The sequence below is a fragment of the Chiroxiphia lanceolata genome, chromosome Z (assembly GCF_009829145.1).
Source record: "Chiroxiphia lanceolata isolate bChiLan1 chromosome Z, bChiLan1.pri, whole genome shotgun sequence".
NCBI classification, from domain to species: Eukaryota; Metazoa; Chordata; class Aves; order Passeriformes; family Pipridae; genus Chiroxiphia; species Chiroxiphia lanceolata.
The window spans coordinates 49,101,399-49,121,901 of NC_045671.1; the positions used below are offsets into that span (position 1 = coordinate 49,101,399).

At 39.7% G+C, this 20,503-nt stretch overlaps 1 protein-coding gene across 1 annotated transcript in view; it reads left to right on the forward strand.

Annotated features, from left to right (window-relative positions):
- The first annotated feature begins 2,670 nt into the window (after positions 1-2,670).
- Positions 2,671-20,503, forward strand: part of ST8SIA4 (ST8 alpha-N-acetyl-neuraminide alpha-2,8-sialyltransferase 4) — a 55,958-nt gene continuing 38,125 nt past the window's right edge. Inside the window, exons 1-3 of the mRNA XM_032676232.1 lie at positions 2,671-3,151; positions 7,478-7,609; positions 17,775-18,032. Of these exons, the coding sequence (XP_032532123.1) occupies positions 3,039-3,151; positions 7,478-7,609; positions 17,775-18,032 (503 nt within the window). The 5' untranslated portion in view covers positions 2,671-3,038. The remainder of the gene's footprint in view (positions 3,152-7,477; positions 7,610-17,774; positions 18,033-20,503) is intronic.

Below are 20,503 nucleotides of genomic sequence, written 5' to 3' on the forward strand. Positions count from 1 at the left end.
ATATCATTAGACCGTATGAGAGGAAATAATTTCAAGGCATAATTTAGATAGCCTGTTATAGACTTATGAAGTGCTGTTGATGATGCATTAAAGAAAGATAATTAAAGGAATTGGTGAAGTACTAGATGAATGTTTGAACTCTCTGTACAGTAAACTCATTTTGTGTAATAATAAATTTAATCATTACAAATGAAATGTACCAAATGAAATGTATACACCTGTACACTATATGTGTCTGCCTGTTACTTGAGTACATTACAGAGATTATATGTAAGACTATATCAGGAATAATGCCCTATGAGAGACAGAGCAGCTAAGCGAGGGATCTTCCTCACTGCAGTTAACAGCTGTAAGGTTATTCCCAAATTAAAACTTGGTACTGATTTTGGAGAGCAATGAAGAAATTAGGAACTTGCCCGGGATCCACTTTTAAGCAACTCCTGTGACTCTGGGAGCCTGCTATGCAGATAACTTCAGAGCTTAGATTAGCAGGCACAGAAGATGAAGACGCTGAATCACTGCAGTGGATGATCTGGGTTCCCTCAGGATCCCACATTTGCTTTTGACCCACAAGTCTGTTTTCATGATAGTAGAAGGACAGGCATGGGAACAGCACGAATTTTAAGGAAAATGCCACAGGCTATTGAGCACATTGTGCTTTTGGAGAAGTGCTTTTCTCCATATTTTAATCAAGCGTAGATAGTTTTGCTTTCCAGTAACTGAATAAAAGTTTTAGAGTCTTGATGGTTTGGAGATTGAAGTCAACTTTTTTGGCCCCTACGGGTGATGGAGGTCACATTCAATCAGACTGGTTGCAACCAGAGTGAGCAGAGAGAGAAAAGTGCACTGCTGGGCGAGGCACCTCTTGACCACCATCGCCATCAGTTCTCAAGTCCCTTGGATGCAGGCAGAGATTCCTTGTGTGGGAAGAGGATTAGCTCCTAGGAAGCAACAGGGGAGCTGGGTTTTAATCTCCAGGGAGGAGGAAGTGCAGCAGAAGGTGGAGAAGAAGAAGGTGAAGGCACACTGCTTTCTGAATGTGCACATGGCCTGGCAAAGGGCTGCTGTAGCTGACAGTGTAAGCTGCCATTGGTAGCTGTGGGTGGAACCCAGCAAAATCACCTCTGACGGCAGGTGAATTTGGGATCCTCTGTATCCCAAATGATCCTCATTTTCAACACCTACTGATGATGAGTCCATCTAACTACAAAAATAATCTAATATATAAAAATTATTTAATGTATAAAAAAGAGTATTGCAGATGTTCAACAGGGTTAACAACACTGATGGAATCCTAAGTGTTCAGCTGAACATGTGATGCATTTTTATAGTAGTATTAAACAGAGTTTTGCATTGAATAATTTTTTTCCTAGAAAAGAATGTATGTCAGCAATTATAGTATAATTATATTATAATTTGAATTTCACTCTCACAGATAAAATGGGCTTTTCTCCTTTTGCTGCTAATGCCTTTTAGAGGTCACTTTCTGACACTAGGTTATCAGAGCCATAGCAGAGAAAAGCATAGAAAGAGCAGCTTGATCTGGTTTGTGTGGAAGGAAATTGCAGTTTCCATTCCATTCCACTGAAGCTCAATTAAGCCTTTCCTATTACACAAAACTGATTTTCAGAATATAACAACTATTAGCAGCAACTTCTCTAACCTTTCTTCACTTCTAATGCCTGTGAGGGAATACTCTCTTGGGATAGAAAACTCTGCACATCACCAAATTTCCTTGCATCTTTCTGTGAAATGTCTGTTACTGAACAGTTCTGGACACAAGATACCAGAGCAAATAGAGCCAGGGAAGGTTCTGTCATCCCATGAGCTCCCGCTCTTAACCTAAGCCAAGAAAAGGAAGTCACACTAGATTTGTCACAAACCCCTCCTGGATCCCCGTGGGAGAAAAGTGATGTTGGTCTTGCCTTCTACACAAATGCAAACTTGAGAGCTGTGGGCAGAGCACAAGCATAGTTCCAGGGCAGCCCAGTCACTCTGAAGAGAGTAAAACAATACTGAGAAAAGCAGATATAGCTAACAATTTATTTTTTCAGGTTGCATGATGCTTTTTTAAGATTTTTTTGTTTCGTTTCGGTTTGGGGCTCGGGGGGTTTTTTGTGAGTTGCAGAGAAACCGCCCCAGCAGAAGTTGGGAAAATAATGTATATGTTGAGACCGCGTGGGTGAAACAGGACGCCGGGGAAAGGGGCGCGGGCGGCGGATTTGGCTCCGGAACTCCCGACAGGCGTGTGCGGGGGCCACGTCGCTCCCCTCCCGCATGCCTACCTTCTCCTGTCGCGGCTGGGGCAGCTGACAAGGCGGGAAAAACCCTCCAGTGCCCTTTTCAACCTCAATCCGTCCATTGGGGCAGAGAGGGGAAAAAAAATTAAAAATTAACAAAAACCGTTCCTTTCCATCGGCACCGCGTTGGCGCTCCTCCGCTCTAACTTTCTGACGCCCAACAGGCAATCGGGGTACTCCCGCCATGTGCCAGGGTCGGAAGCCGCGCCTCCCCCAAACACAGCTACCCGGTCGTACTCACCATCACTCCCCGGACCCGCGGTTGCCGTCTGTTCGCCGCTCCCAAGGAACCGCCCCCGCCGGGCGCGCATTGGCCGCGCTCCGCCCGCGCCCGCCCCGCCGAGCCGGGGGCGGCACCGGCCGCGCCTCCGGGGCCGAGCGGCGCCGCAGCGGAGCCGGACGCGGAGCCGGAGCGGAGCTTTCTTCTGGCTTCGGCGGGCCAGCAGCAGCGACGGCGCGGGCTCGTCTCCCCGGCTCAAGGCGAGCGAGCCGCCGCCTGCACGCCCGGCTGCTGGGCAGGGCGAAAGAGAGACAAACTAAACGCCGAACAGCCCCCCAGGCTCTGCGCCCGCCTGGTTTGGTTTTAATTTTTTTTTTCTGCTGTAATTATTTCCAGGGGGAAAAAAACCCCAGGCATCGCCGTGTTTTTGGCAATTCTTGCTGCATGAGGAGTTGTTTTCCCGCACACCCCTGACAAACAAAGGAAAAGGGGGAGGGGGCCCACGTTTCGCAGAAGACATGCGTTCCGTCAGGAAGAGGTGGACTGTGTGCACCATAAGTCTCCTCCTCATCTTCTATAAGACGAAGGAAATCGCGCGGACCGAGGAGCGCCAGGAGGCACCTCTCGCCGGGTAATTGCGGGGCGCCGCGCCGGGAGGGCTCCCCGAGTGGGCAGCGGGGCCGTGTCGCTGCCCGCGGTCCCCTCCGCGTCCCCGCCGGGGTCGGTGGATGCCCCGGCGCCCCCCGGTCCGGACCGCCTTGTGCCTCGTTTCCTGCCTTGGGAGCCTGTCGGGGAGGTGTGAGCTTGCCAGGGTGCAGGTGACTCCTGCCTCCGTCCTTGGAGTTCTGCCTGGGAGCTCGACATAACTTCAGTGCTCCTCAGGGATACTTGCGCAGGGAGGGTGTGGGTCATTCCGCTTAGCTCCGGAGGTTCCTCCGCTGGAAACTCTGGTCCCTCGCTGAAACCGTCCGTTACATGCTTTCCCCCTCCTGCCTGTCTTCGGCTGAAAACAAAAGGCGAAGAGTCCCTTGCCATTTTTCTCTTTGCACCTCAGCTTTCTCTTTGTCGGTCGTTGGGTTTATGTATGTGAATGCCAGTATTCCCAGTATTCTTCATTTTTCTCCCAACTTGCAGCTGTCCTATGGAGACCTTGGGTTTTCAGCCAAGCTGGGTTTCTCCTTGGAGGAGTATAAGATTTTGTTTTCACTGGAGGGTTGCATAAATGTCTTGATCGCTTAATGAAATCAGCAAAAGCTGAGTAGGGGCTCACGCTTTCTGTTTGCTTTTGCAAGTCGACTGTGGGGGAGAATGCCATTCACAGCAGATTTTCATCTTCTTGTAAGCCCTTGCCTTAATTTGAGGAGTAGGCATAAGGAGGTTCTAAGTACCCGTACAGACCTGGAGGAAGCTGCGGCAACTATAGCTTACTTAGTCCCCGCTTGGCCCCAGAGTTAAAGTGCATCCCTTCTCCCTGTTCAGGCAGTCTAGTGCGACAGCGGGGCACAGGCAGCTGGGCACAGCTGGGCAGCAGTGGCTCCGGATTTCCCGAGAGCAGGGGCTTGCCTCACTTGTGTGTGTGCATGGTTTGCTTCCCATGTTATTCAAGATTTTCACAACTTGCTGGTATCTTTCCCTGTTGTTCAGCCTGGGTGTAACCCCGGTTTCTGCCACAAAGCTATCTGTAGACTTAGGAGATGTACAGAAGTTTAAAATTTTGGGGTTATAGGTGTGTGAAAACACGTGTGTGAAAACACACGTGAAAATCAATGTGTGAGGCAGAATTGTCATTAAAGATACCCATGTTTCTTAGTATGTACTCCTTCCTGTTGGACTAGAGGTAGCTGTTAAAATTATTCAGAAATTACCATATATAAGTTTACAAAGAAAAAGCCCCCTCCAGCTTACTGCACGTGATTTGACACAATTGAGAAGGTACTAAAATGAACTGATGTTTTAATATTAAATAAAAGAAAATAAGTGTAATTTGTCATAATATGTGTGTTCTTAACAAACACTTTAAAATGCAATGCAATGTACTTCTGCCAGATGATTTAGTGATATATTTATTTCTTTGTTATCAGTGAGACTTCTTGTACAGCATGATGCTAGTCACTTTCGCTGTTGAAATATCATTTCTCTTCACAGCCTGTCATCCCATTCGTTACTGTCTGAAGCAGAAAAAACCCCCTAAGTGTATTACTACTGTCTACTGCCAATATTGGTGTTACACTTGCCTTTCTCCAGAACTAGGGGTTCATGACATTTGGTTATTTTTGACTGGCCATGTGGGCGAGCAAAGTCACTTTTCTGCGGGATGTTTTACTTTCAGAAGTACCATTAATACAGAACTGTGAATGCTTAGGATGGTGTGTTTTATGGTTGTCAGTGAAACCTCAGGTAAACTCCAGATATTCCAAAATGGACAATATGCAATTCCAAATTATATGATAAACTTTAAACCAACTATGTGCTTCCATAGCAAAGTTTGCTAGGACAATAATTGCAAAGCACCCCCTGATTCAAGTAGACAGTAATGTTCCTTTAAAGGTTAAGCAAGTAATGAAACACAGAGGTTGCGTGCAATGCAGTGTTTCTTAAACAGTATCATCTTCCACTGATATGGAATATGCTTGAAGGAAGTTACTTTATTCCATGAACTATCTTCAGGAGAAGAGATTGTCTCATGATATTGGTCTGATTGGTCGCCAAGGCAAGGTAGTTCAGAGTGAAGGCTGACACTGTAAGCCGTAAGTTGCTGTCACGCTATGGCAACTGTTTTATTTACATGACAGGATTTGCAGTGATTCTAGAAGACACAGAGTAACCCAACTTTATTTCACAGTTATTTACACAATGAAGAGTTAGCTGGAGAAATTTTTTTCTTTTTATGTGTTGGTTTATTTAATATTACTTTAAGTGAAAATTAAATAGAACAATGCCAATAAAAGGGAGAGGAAGATGTAAGTGAGTGCAGTTGAGTTCATAGTAGTACTTTAACACAAAGTGCCTGGGACCTTCTTTTAGCTCATAAGAACATACTTTAACACTGTTTTAATGTACGAGCTATATGGCTCACTACAGATGCAAATTGTGAATATGGAAGAAAACGACATTTCAAATGCCATGGTGCTTTAAGTGTTGGCAATGTGTTTTGTTGTTAAGTTTTGTCAACTATCTCACGTTCAAGTGTCTGCTAAATAATATTTAACCCAGAATAAACTAGAGACATCTCTGAAGTACCTTTAGACTGAGAACTTTACTTGGATGTATTTTGGTAATCTTTTAGATGCGTGCACTCAATGAATCTAGAAAATATATGCAGGAGTATAAATGTAATAAATATTATTACAACCATTATGGAAAAATTTTAGGGAATAATAAAATTTAATATAGCAAAAAGTATAAGTTGCATTCTCATTAATAATTTAGGGACTTGTGCATCATCCTCCCGTGCTCTCAAGTTAGTGGTATTTAGATAATTTGCCGCAGGTCTTGTACCTAAAGTTGCAGGTTTTCGATAGGTGGCAGCCTTACATCTGCATCGGAGAGACGTCAGGGCTGCGGGGTGTTGGTGGAGGGGATGGTGAGGGAGAAAGAGCCGTGAGTAATACAGGGCTGGTTTTGGTGAAGTGTATAACACCGGTTTGTTACTTATAGAGGCTTTCGCAATGATGGATCTTTTTAGAAATTACTGCATGTTACCAGTTTTCTAAATTTAGCTTAATTAATGTCTCATTGCAGGTTAGCTTGAGTTTAGCCTGCTCTATAGTTTACCAGCTATTACTGCTTTATATATCCTGCAGTAATGTTGCTGTAGTTCTTATTGAGGGCTGAGACCCAATTGTTTTAAGAACTTACAGCCACAGGAAAACAAGAGTCAGCAATTCCCTGAAAACCTTACAGTCTCACGTCTTTTCCATTTCATTGTTTGAAGGGCTGTGGTCAGAAGTTCTGTTTGCAAGTTAAGTTATGGTTATTGGCAGTATTTCAGAGCATGCTGATTTAACAGAGAAGGAGATTTCTGTACGTTACTGTTCTGTGTACTCCTGTGTTACAAGACATTCTACATGGTAGAATGTTATATTCAACAACTTTGATATATTTATGATTAGTAACTGTGTTTGAACTCAGCTGAACATTGCTCTGGCACCTAAAAGAGAGTGGTATGGAAGATAATGGAAACATATGGAGACAAAAATGCATTTTATTGCTAACACTTTAAGTCGTTCTTGCAGTGTTTTCGATCCTCTGTCGCATTTATCTGACCCTACTGGCTAATATTTCAACTGATAACATTATGATAGCTCATCAGGTGTTCAGTGGTTCACCAAATACTTATTGTAGTTTTTTATTTTTTAAGGTTACCTTGCCGAAAGTTATGAATATTACAAGTCTGATGGACACGATAAGACAATTGGGGTGGTTTGGATGTGTGTATACAAATTTCAGGAAGTGATGGGGAAATTTTGTGGTTTGTGTGCCATTAAATTCCAGAATTTTGTCCATAAAAGTCTTTAAGTATCAACAGGAGGCAAAAAAAAATCTATTAGGCCAGTATTGCAGATTTGCAGCAATTGCTGGGCAAAGGCTTGAAAGTTAGCACTTAATTGTTAATTTAGTACTAGAAATTTGGAACCTAAAAGTGCAGAATCTGCCTCACAAACATAATAAAGTTTCATCCAGGTTCACAATTTGTAGCTTATTGTAGTTTTTCTTATGTCTATTTTATTACAAATATAAACATATTTAGGCTCTTAAATTGCATATTCAACTCTTAGATATAGCTGTCCCATAGATTTTTTTTCACAGTTACAGTTCATTTTCTTTAGAAAGCAGAGAGAGAATTGCTTATTTTTGTGGTGAATAAAAGGATATATTGCTGGTGCTTGGGATGTAAATTACTTAAAACTGGAGTTAGCCTTGGGTGTAACTGTGTCTTTTATATATTGCATTGCAGAGATGGTGAACTGAGTTTGAGCAGATCAATGATCAATAGCTCTGATAAGATAATTCGAAAGGGTGGCTCCTCAATCTTCCAGCATGCTGTAGAAGGTTGGAAAATCAATTCTTCTTTAGTAATGGAAATCAGGTGAGTGTCTTAAATGAAAAGCAGTTCATTTCCTATTTTCATTCATGTCACTTATAATTTCTGTAGTCTGGAAACAGTAATTTGATTTACAGTTGCAGGTGGATGGTTTATGACTGTATATATTTAGGTTCAGTGTTAAATGCAGTTGCATTGCATTAGACTTCAAAGTCATGTCATCCTTCATAAGAATTAATAAAATGTTTTCATCTGGCTGTGGCAGTCAGACCTGTGCAATCAGCATCTACATTATGTATGTCCACATTTAAGCTGCTTGTTTAGAACTCTTCCACAGTCAGTGGTGAGAATCTGACACTTTTAGGACATGATTTCCTCTTATCCTAAAGGTTTGAAATAGAACAGCTGAAAGTATCCTGAACATAGCAGTTTTCCTCCCTTGACTACAGAGGGAGCTTAGACAGACAGCTTAGGTGCAGGAGTCAAGAGCCAGGGCATCAAGTGCTGTGAATCCAACACTGGCCATGATTGGTCCACATGGCAGATCAGGCACTGAAAATATCCATGTCCTAGGCAGTTTTCTTTCTTGAAGTCAGAAAGGCCAAAAAGAGCTTTAGGCTGCTGCTGCTGGTGCAACTCAGTAGCAGAGTTAGAGTGAGTGGATAGTTCTGATATGTGTTAGTATTCATAGTGGGTCTGTGCACCCTGAGAGAAGAACAAGCAGATGCCTCTTAATGTTGTTCTGTCATACCTTCCCCATCTTCATCAGGAAGGTGGCCAGTGAAAGAAGCATGTGGAGCGTGACTTGGCAGTGTGGAGGACTAGGAATGTTGCATTCTGTGAAAAATGAGAGAAAATAACTATTTTTAGCAACAATCACATAGCAGACTACACTTGATTTTCTGAATGTTAAGATTTTGAATAGACATTTGGTCTAATTAAAGTGTGGTTTCTGTGTGATTTCCCTTTCTACTTATTTTTGAGTTTTGTAATTGTTTTTTTGTAAATTAAAGGACTTTTCCCAAACTCCTTAAACATGCATTGTTTCCGTGTACGAAAGCATGGCTTCTCTGAATGAGGAACTTGAGGGGTTTTTTTAATGACTGCTATTTTATGTCCCTAATCCTAAAACATGCAGAAGATAAAGATAGCTCAGAAATGTATGGAGCTGTAGTAAAGGACTGATGTTCTGGAAGCCTTGTGGTGTGATGGACATAGTGCAGCCCCATTGCAAAAAGCCAAGGAGCAGCATAAAGGATGGAAAGCATAGCAGGATTTGGGTAGGCAGAAAATTAATACTATGGAGGATGTAGCTGTCACTCAGCTGCTTGGTAAGTGCTCTGTGGAGTCCCCACTCCTTGACTGCCTAGGTTAAAGGACCTCAGTCATTTAGCTGTGTTTCCTACTGATGAAGACCGTGTGGGCACTCTAAAATGCAGCTGAGGTGCATTTTAGGAATGGAGTTTGATCCAGAACCATCCTTCAGCCTGTTTGACCAGTGTATGGTTGTTCCATAAAGGCTGATTTCTGCTCCAGGACAGTCTAGGAAAGATAAGCAGATTGTCAACATCAGTTATGGTATTTAAAATTTGTATGCATATAACTGACAATTTATGTTGGAGAAATATTAAGTAACTTTAGAGGAATACTGTTGAAACTTTGTTTCATAGGCTATGGGTCTGACAATTGGAAGAAAACAATTATTTTTTATTTGTGAAGTAAACTGATTTGAAAGTCGTTGAGTGACTATAAGTAGAAACAGATAACTATTCTCAGTCATTTTGTTGAAAAATTGAGTCTCTTATTTCAGAACCATGTAAATCCAATATGCCTTGCTGGTCAAGCCAAGCAACAAAGTAAAAATATTACAATAACTATTTTGATGAAAATTAAGACATAAAGTGGAGCTTGGGATATGCTAATTTTCCACCTATTTCAAATGCAAAATACATCCTTCAGAGAAAGAGGTAAAATAATAGAGAATGGTTTAGATTTTTTCCCAGCCTATTAGTACATGTGTATCATCTCAATGTACTAAAATCACAAGTTGCAAAATAATTTTTTCTTTACTGTTGGCTGAAGGGGAACATTCATTTAATAAATTGCTGTTGTGCGCTTAAGAAGCATCATGACATGATAATATGTTTTTTTAAAAAAATTGTGCAGGAAAGGATTTAATTTTTGGGGGGGCTCTCATAAGTACAATGAAGAAAAAAGTGTATCTTGTACACTAACTTAAGCAGTAGAGGTTCTACTGTATCTTAATATTTTCTGTATAGTAGAGAGCATTAAACTGAGATTATGTCCACACTGCCAGTCCTGTTTCGAGATGAAATAGCTACCATCATGAACACTGAGGCAGGGAGCAAGTGTTTTAACTGAACCAGTAAAAGAAATTATTGTGACTTAGGGCCAAAAGTTGACATGAACTCTATGAAAGGAACCAGTGCTACCAGCCAGTCCCAGTCTTTCCAGAAATCCTCTTTGCTGACATAGCATGGCATATTCAGTTATGGTACTCAGCAGTGAGGGAGGGACATTTGGCAAGCTTTTCACTAAGGAAGCCACATGCAGCCCCTTGTGAGATGTGTTTCAATCTGATGCTGACTAAATGATCTGCTTTCTCTCACTTTTACAGGTGGTTTGCTATACCCCTTTCTTCCCTGTTAAAGCAGTAAGAAGCATTTTGGCTGTATTTTTACACTTACAGACCTACCAGGACTAACTTCAAATGTGTCTAGTGAATTCCTAGAGTGTTCTTGTGGTTTAACTAACTGTTCAGCCCTCCAAAGTACATTACGTGCACTGTGTAGACCATGAAGATGATTCAAGCTTTATTATTGCAACTATTAACATGAACAGTGGTTGGTGGTCTTCTGGTGTGAGGTTGACCGTAGGAAGTAACGGTAAGAGAGAAATAAAAAACAAGCTAGTGCTTGTTGAATTATACATAAAACATTTTTAGTTCTTAGGAGTGGGGAAATAATTTGTAAAACCATTAGTGTACAGCATAAAGATATTTCATAAAACTTACAATCACCCATAAATGACAGCTACTTTTATGTATTATATCAGCTTTACACCTGCATTAACAATTTTAGAATGAAGAAAATATTTGATAGTGAGCCTTGCTTTGTGCAAGGACTGTTGGTCAATAGTATGTTGAACCTAGTTGGCTGGCATCTAGAATATTATACTTTGCTATTTGCTTTGTTGACTGTGGGCATCACCTCCGTCCACTTATTTTTGCTTAGGATGGTGACCAGCCTATCAGCCTCAAAGGTGAATTCTTGGCAAGGCCAGGCTCAGATAGGAGTCAGTGAATGAAAAAGCTCCTTTATCAGGACCCCATGGAAGGATGGGAAGCTTTCACTTGGTTTCTGGTGCTCTGGGACTTTGCAGCCAGAAAAGGCAGTCTGAGGAGTGTAGCAGCTCTCCTGGGAGGGCAGCAGTCCTCTGGAGATGTTAAGCAGACATAAGATGAAAGAGCTAAACTTTCTGTAATTGAAGAGGACGTTATTGGTATTATTAATTACTTGAGACTGTGGGAAATTTGATGCCTTGCCAGTCATGATTGGTCTGGTGGGCGAGTGATTTTTCCAGCTGATGTTACCTTCTGATTGCTTACAACTTCTTTGAAGAATAATAGATAATTCTTGTGTCTAGGGAAGGAAGATTGCTTTCTTGGTTCCCTTTCTGTCTGAATGATTTCAGTCATGAGGAAGAGAATCCATCATGTGCTAAGGTTTTATGTCTTAAGTCCTCTCTACTCTCTGTAGCAATGTGGAGGTTTTCCTTATGGTTATGGAAATAAGGAAACTTCAGTTGTACTGGAAGCCATAGTTTCAGAAAGGAGGGATGTGTCTGAGATGGTGCAAACCTCTCTGGGGAAGAATTCCACACAGGACTGATGCCAGCACATCTCTGACCTATATGAAATGAACTACAGTCTTATGTCTCAGTCTGTGATTTTTTCACACTTATTTTTTATTAAATATGGGCACTTCTCTTGGAAGGAGCAGAAGGTTTTGAATTGCAGGAAGGCAAAATTTAAAAAAAGTACATTGAGGATGTATTTATCTCTGCAATGTAACAGAATATTTCCTGTCAGAAAAGTGTGAGAACTTGTAAGATGTTAAAAACATCTAAAGAAAAAAATAAGGGCAGCTTCCTCCTTAGAAAGGTTGAGATTGTTATCATTGTTTGTCTTTCAAATTTACATGAAGCAGCTACGATAAGTCCCTGAAGTGCAAGCAGTATCTACTGAACTGGCAGTGGAGCACTACAATTGCTCTGAATCTTTTGGAGCAACATTTTGGGGCCATTTGCACTATTTCCTTCAGATCTTCTGTGTGTCAAAGATTCCGTGCAAACTGGGGCTTTCTGGTCTGGTTTAGTCATAGTAAACCTCAGGGGATTTTTGCTTGCCTGTCTGTCTTACTCTACCTTGCTTATCCTCATGAAAAGCTGGCATATGGTAAGCCTAAGTTGAATCATGGTCTGTTTAAAAGTCCTCTTTTCCTTTTGCGTGCCCACTCTCCAGCTTTACTGTTTGTGTGGCCTCTGTTGTCTGGGAGCTGCCAGGAATTGTCCCAAGGTTATTTGCAGTTAGGTGTGTTTTTAATGAATCCAAATCAGTGGTTGGACTACATGACCTTTCAAGTCCCCTTCCAACCCAGACTATTCCATGATTCTAAATCTGCTTTCCTTGAAGAGGTTTTCTTTAAACTTCCTTTCAGTCAGACTAAAGCGAAACCCAACAGGTGCAAACACCCACAGTCTTCACTGCGTCCTCAGGAAGCCAACAGGAGCTGGAACTGCAGCCATCTACAGGGGCAAGCTGTGACGTTTTGTGACCACAGATTTTGTTCTTTTGTGTTGTTTTTTTTTGGTTTTTTTTGTTTTTTTTTAAAACTAATTTAGCTGACAAAAAACATGCTTTATCTAGGCTGTAGTCCTTGGTGATTTCAAAGACTTGAGACCCACTTTCTGCCTTCCAGCTGGGGAACATGAAGCAGTGTCAGGACTTCCTAGGGTTAGAAAATTGAGTTGTTTATTAGACTTGTGTGATTTAGTTAGAGAAAGTCTTCAGGAGAGCAAGAAGAGGAATCAGAAATCTACAGCATGACCTGCACAGCTTAAAAAATAAAAGTTTAAAAAAAATTTGAGTGGCTTCTTATTCTCAAGTAAATGAAGGATTTTGCCAAGAGTGTAGCCTGCCATCCACAGGCAAGTTACTGTGGGAGAAGTGCTAGCATGAGAAGTATTGTGCTTCTGATAAGGCTAGGGGAGCACTGATACAGGCTGCATGGGGAGTTTGCCAAGTCCCCACCACAAGAGGTTATTAGGAACGTATTAGATAAACACAGTCTGGAAGACTTGTACATAGAGGCACATCTTCAGTGCACACAGAGAGGATTAGGTAAACACTTAGTTCCATAATGTGGTTGCTGGTGATCTAGCCCAGCTTCCTGGGCACTGAGGATGCCCTTTAGGGGCTTCCCATCATAGTTACTGTCCAGATGAGCCCAAATGCCCCAGCAGCAAGGGTTTCTGGCGCTGCCTTCCTCTAAAGAAATGATTTTCCCTGGAAAAGCATTGGAGGTCATACATCAATCTTCTTGAGAATTTCTAAAAATATAAAATTATTTGTAATCTTGAAAGTCAAATGATTTAGTGGTTTATTTTCTTTCCTTTATCCACACAATTCTGCGGCAGATGAAGAATAGTTTGACATTGTAAAAATTTTGTAGTAGAAAGGCTACAGTACAAAATAAAACTAAAAAAAAGGAACAAAGGGAGAAAAATATCACCATATTGCCCCAGAGCAATACATAGCTACAACATTTGGAAAGCTGTGCAGAGACATTACTGTCTGTTACATGAAGTTTATCAGATAACTGGGAGTTTAAGTATGTACTTAAATATTGTGAAAATTTGTTTCTGGTTGTCGAAATAAAACTTTAGGTCAACCACAGATTATGACACTGTGTTTTTGTGTGTCAAGTAAAGATGTTGCAAACAACTGCTTGGCTTAAAATAAGAGCAGGCCACATCTGTCTCACCTGCCCACAAAAGGGTTCAGGCTACACCCATGATAGAGTTTTATTTGTCATAACAAAACTTGGAGACCTCAAATAAAACTGTTTGTTTATACATCTTAGCTTAAGGTTGCAGAACGCCTTTGCTGCAAGGTTCGCTAAAAATCATAGTTTTTTTCCTTAGTGGAATTGAGATTACTTTGAATTTTATATGCAGCTTGAAGTGGATTAGCACTTATTTGACATTATTTTGTCATGTCTGTTTAATAAGAATAACCTTGTTGTGCTATTTTTTATTCTGTGAGACAGAACAGACGTTTAAACAAGTTCTTTTTATTAATCAGCATCTAGACTGACTGAAACACTCATGTATGTGTGTTCAGGTTTTGTCACATCCCTTAGACTTTTTTTTCCTCTTAGTACTTATGTGAAAATGGGAAGTACTGCTATCCCCACGGTACAAATGAGTCAGTAGCACAGAGGAACTTAAAACAATAGCATGAACTCTGCATTCTTTATCATATTTCTTTCAGTATTAAAAGATATCTGGATAGAGTCAGACAAATCAATAAAAACATTTTAATGTTAGCAAATCTCTTACATGAGGATTCTATTGTGTACTGTAATATCTGTGTGTACTTTTAATTGAATATGCAAATGACAGCTTCAGGTAAGAAAACATTTTTAAAAATATGAGAAGATACTAAGATTCAGTGACTTCTGCCCATTTCAAAATTTTTTTGTAAAATAAATTCCTGAGACATTTTAGAAAGTTCAGCTGGTTTAAGTAAGTGGTTGATTATCTGATTTTAATTTGGGTCCACGTGAAACTCTTTTTGGAGGACTTCTATAAGCATATAGATAAATAAGTTTTGAATGTAAATAACCAAATTAATAATGGAAGTCAAGGTGCTTTTATTTTTTTGGCACTGTTTGCATAACTTCACTGCCTTCCTCTTTTTTAAATAATACATTGGATACTATATTCATGCACAAACATTGCTACTGTTTTGCTATCAAGAAACAGTTTTAGGACCATTCATTCTGGGTGTCATGGATGAGTGCTTTAAATTACTAAAGCGAATCTTCTGGTGATCACATGTGACTTTTTGTAGTCAGAACTCTAGGTTTCTGTATACTTCACATAATTTTTTTTGGTTTTTGAGACACATTTGTGGTCACCCCTTCTCAAGTCAGAGTGCATGTGAAATGAGTCTCTGGATAGCTTAGGTGATGCTACTCATAGCTTTTGATGCATTTGTCATATCCTTTACAGACCCAGCTATAGTAACTCTGCTCCTAGGTAATGAATACTTTTAGTAGATTTTAATACTTCTAGATTGGGCAGTTGCTTCTTTCTTGCTCTTTTTCATTGTGTAGCAATTCATGTATCTATTGCAGAGTGCCCACTAAGTAAAGCTATCAAACCCATGGAGATTTTAAACCCATTCAACTTAAAGGCTGAAGTTGAGTCATCTTCCTTTTACGGAAATACTTTACCTGGTCTTACCAAAAGCAACACTTAGGATTTGCCTATCCTGCTCAGTGCAAACTGTCTTTGCTCTGATACTGCTTCATTCATACATGACAGCTGTAACTGATAGCCCAAGATATACCAGATATTCTTTCCCGTTTTTTTTTTCTGCCCTAGTTTAAGAAATGTGAAGAATCACTTGAAAAATATTTTTATCATGTTTCACTTCCCCTGTGGCTTTTAAGATCTGTTGCATGGTGAGTATTTTGTGTCATTGCTTGCAAGATTCAAACATTCTTCCTTCTCGAGGCAGTGACACAAGACCTGGCTCGTGAGCATGGATGTTTCTATAGTTCATCCCTTTTAACTTGTGGGGGATTATTTCCCCTTTATGGCTGTAACTGAGTGTTGCAACTGCTAGAGTGGCATCTGTAGTTACGTTTTCCTGTTTTGATGTTCTCCAAGGAAGTTCCGCTCTAAAAACTTAATATGTAAAAATAACATTCTCTTAACAAAATATCTGTTCTCTTTCAAATTCGACTTTACTTGCTGAAAACAGTGGAAAATATAAAGTTTTTGTTGGATTTGCAGAGGCAAAAGTGTTTGTAAGAATTATCACATGCTGAACACCCTGCCCCAGCTCAGCACTGCTCAGTTCCTTGAGAGTATTGTACTTGTGTTCAAATGTGGTCTTATGTCTTTTCACACCCATATGTGCTTCACAGAGCAAGGGTGGACACAAGTGTTTAAGGCTTTGCTTATTATTCCTGAGCTGCCAGTGGCTCTTGCAGCTCTGGCCTGGAGTCCTTCTCTGCTTTTTATGTCGCGTGTATACTGAAAACTGCTCAGTGCTATCAGTGCAGGTATTAGTCATCTCATACATTAGTCATTCCATTGCAGTTATTAAGTGCCTCTTTTGAACTTATGTATGAAAAGTGTGCCAGTTTTTGGACCCCAGTACCCACCTGTCATTGGCAGAATGGAGGCTTTGAATGGCTGGATCCAGTCTTAGCCCCAGACTTGGTCACCAGTTTATGTCTAAAGGATTGTATAGGTGCAATTGAACCTTTACCTAATTTTGTTCCGGAAGATTAAGGATGGCAACCCAAATATACTTACATTAATAAAATTAATTATTTATTGATGATCATAATGATAATTATTAGACTAAAAGATTTTGATCAGAATTATTTGTGACACAGTATATAGAGAATTATACCTACTAATATAGTGCACTATTTGTTGAAACCATATTGAAGCAATGATGCTAAAGCTAGCAAAACTATTGAGCAGAAATTGATGGTACTCAACGCATACCGGTGACTGTGGGCAAGTCTCTTTTGCTCAGTCTTGAGAAGTAACCTTGAAAGAGGTCCCCTCCTGAAGGAGGAATCTCCACACACTTTCCAAGAAGGGCTGTGTTAGAAATCCCTACCATTAAAAAGAGATGATGGGCTTTTGTAGTATTAGTGATTTACTGTCAGTCATGTGTCTTCAGGCCAGGTGTGTCAACTCAGCAGCTTTAGGTGAGTTATCATCTTGTTCGTTCCTTTATCAGTGGCTTTGTCTGCTGCATCCTCACCAGTGCCAGTTTCTGTCAGGAAAGATTATTCTTCACATCCCCAAAATGTTTAACTTTAGATCTGACAAGTCAGAGCAGTCTCAGCATTCTTCAAAACCAAAAGTAGGGTCATCCACCCTTCTCCATCCACTACTGATAACTTTTGCAGTTAGAGTCCAGTATGAGCTGTTTTACCCGCACTTAGGCAGAGCATCCCGATGCACTAGCCCCATAAGGAGGTACAGTTACCATGACTTGACTTCTTCAGCTGGCATAAAAGCAACCATTCTTCACCTGTTACTTGCTGTAGGCAGGTAGTATATAACTGTTTAACTACCATAGTTCACTTGATCCATGGTAGTGTTTTGGTCACATGTGTCTGAACCTGTCTTAACAGTTGAAACAATTAGTTGCAGAGAAGCACAGTAAATGGTTCAAAGTGATGAAGAGTTTGTAAGTGGTTTTGAGTTCATCTAACAGCTTGACTAGACCCTGAGTGGCAGTAGTTTAATTTGCAGTTTAAATTTTAGTTTAATTTTTGTTTAAATTGATACAAAAGACTGTGGGTGTTCTCATTTCAAGTTAATTAGGATAACTTTAGCTGAACTTCAGTTAATTAGGAGGAAGTTTATGCTAAACTGAGTATGCTCCTCTTATGGTGAAATAAGAATCCATAAGAGACACAGCCATTTCTGAACCAAGCTGATTTCTAAGAGATAATATTTTTTAAATCATAAATACTTCATATATTCAACTGTGTTTCTGTGAAAACAAATGCCACAGTCCTTCTTAAAAATGTGTTTATTCCATAATTTTGTAAAGGTAGTCAAAAACCGTATGCCTTCTAATTTCCAAAGTTATCTTCCCTTGGTCTCTCGGTGCCTTTGTCTGTACAAGTCATTAAGCTCTATTTCTGTAATATTTATGTGTTATATTGTAACCATGATCTGAACTCCCTCCTAACAGCTTTTCTCTAACTCCATCCTAGAGCATGGGAAATGACCTTAGTATGACTGACACTGCCTCCCCTCTGCTTTATGTCGTATGCCTTGTACAGTCTGTATTGCTGTTTAGATAAACTCAGTTCGAGCAGGGAGCGTTGGGTTTTATCTGTGCATTTTTCTGTCAACGCAGAAAGAACATTCTTCAATTCTTGGATGCTGAAAGAGATGTCTCAGTGGTCAAAACCAGCTTCAAGCCAGGAGATGTAATTCATTATGTACTGGACAGGCGTCGCACCCTAAACATTTCTCAGGATTTGCACAGCCTTCTCCCTGAAGTTTCCCCGATGAAGAATCGCCGATTTAAAACATGTGCAGTTGTTGGGAATTCTGGTATCCTTCTGAAGAGTGGCTGTGGAAAAGAGATTGATAGCCATGACTTTGTAATAAGGTAAGTTTTCATCTGCTGTTGAAGATGAAATACGTTTCTTGGCTAATATGTTTCTTGGAGAAAAGCTAGGAGAAATGTTTTAATCACAGGTGTATACTGCAGGCATTATCTGAAATTAATCTGAAACAATACTCATCACTGTGTGATTCCGCATGTTTAAATACATGCCCGTTTTATTGACAAGGTTATTTTTAAGTGAAAATAAAACAAGGGCCAAAGAGAGAAGCTTGTGCTGCTTATTTTTGCTTTTTGCTATTCTTATATAAATATTCTTACAGACGCCTTGGTAGAATAAATGCAAAATGTTTTCTCTCAAAAAAAATACCCTTTCTTAGCTCTTAGTCAATACAGATGGCCTTTTGTAAATTACTTTATTACTTATGTGCAGCATGGAGTAAAATTTTGATGTGGTGTATTGATGCTGAACCAGGCTGCCATTCAGGTAGTTGGAAGTCACCCATCTATATTCCTTCACATTGCTCTAATAACACATTTCTGCAGTTTGGACAAAAATGTTGATATGTATCACTTTTTATTCATACTTCAAACATGCACAGTAGAATACCTTTGGATTTCATGTATCAAAGGGGAAAACTGACCTCATTTGACAGCTTGGCATTATATAGAGAATGTTGAGCAGGAGATAGGTCTTCTGCTTTTGAAGTAAAAGTTGCAATTGGTTTGGTTTGAGGAGGGTGAAAGGGCAGAAAACAGGAGGGTAGTAACAGAAAACAATATAGAAATAGTTGTCATTGTAAGTTATTTGCTTTTTCTTTTCTCACCTTAAAGAAAGATGGTGGCAAAAAAATATCAAAAGGACATGGAAAAAGAAAAATTATAGGTTTTTAGTACATAAATCAAGCAGGATATACGTGAAACTTGTATTTCATTTGAAAGGTGTACCAGCAAACTGCAACTGAAGCAATAACACATTGTTCTTTCATTTTCCTTATTTCTTTTATTTGTACCACTAAGTATTCAAATTAGCATCCTTACTGCAGAAGGAATCCAAAAATAATTACCACATTTTTAAACCATATTTAGCCTATGGCATGCTTTTATACTCTCTCTGAGATTAAATATGATTAATTTAACAGGACTACAGAAAAATTTAAATACTAGATTTTCTAGATGAAAATTTTCTTTCAGAAGGCAGGGTACATACTTTTATTTAAATCATGTGCTGAATTTCTTTGAAGTTGTCTGCATGGTCTTCCAGATGTTTTAATTAGCCATGAAACTAGGTGATGATGTCTGATAGCTTTTAACTTATGCAAGCTGTATGGAAGAATGATAATATTCCTAAATATTTGGTGAAGCTTAATAGGAACAGTAGGAGGTTACTGTTGCTAATCAGTTAGACTGGAGAAACATATGGGTATTCTGTGAGGCTGGTGAGAAACCGGCATAGGTTGCCCAAAGAAATTGTGGATGCCCCATCCCTGGAAGTGTTAAAGGTCAGGTTGAATGGGGCTTTGAGCAACCTGTCCATGAAACATCTCTTATATGGTATATGACTAGTAAAGTGATTGAAATAACAATTAGTTAGTCTGACAATATCATGGTTAATAATCTCTAAGGTTCTGGGAATAGCATGCTTGGCCCTGCTCCCTGTAGGGAATCTTAACACAGTTATTTTATTGTTTTTTCATTTGCAAATCAAAGTTAATATGTTTTTGAAATCATATATCTCATAAGTTAAACTATATGATATTTATGTAAGTCTCCATGCATGCATATGTGCATAAAATCTGTTTAAATAGCAATAATTTGTTTGTAGTTCAAGTTAAAGAAAAAAAAGCATTCTTCAGAATTAGTTTCCCACATTTCTCATCCTCCATTTAGAGAAAGTTATATGCAAAGCAATATGTAATCATGTGGTGTAATTATGATGTTCTGATGTACTTCATAAGTACTCAACCTCTGTTGCTGTTAGGATTCTGGTATTAAAACATACCATGACACTCTGTTAATGCTTTTACTTTCAGCCTGTCTCTTTAGAAGTGAAATGCACTTATTCTATTTGCTGCCTGGTGCTGTTCTGAAAAGGAGTTACTGTATACATCCAGCTGTGTAGGCTGGTGAACAACATTTTTGTAGAATCTTCTGATGCCAAGTGTATTATGCCTATGTGCTGTGACAGTGTGTCATACTGTTTTGGTAAATGTATTATCCAGTCATTTTCATAATATTCTGTGGGAGTTTTTTTTAAATTTGAAGGAAAATTGTCTCTTTGAGTTGTTTCTTAGAGCAGCAGTTCTAATGTTAGAGCTAACACAAACAATACCACTAATTTAATGGTCAAACTGATAGTGAAGGTCTGTGAAAGTGAAGAGGACACAGCAGATATCCAACAGTATTTGCAGTACAATAAACTCAATAGCCTACAGAGGTAACATGAAGGTGTTAATAATAACAAACAAATGCACAGAAGTTACACAAGTTTAGTGAAGTCATCTCTATTTTGACAG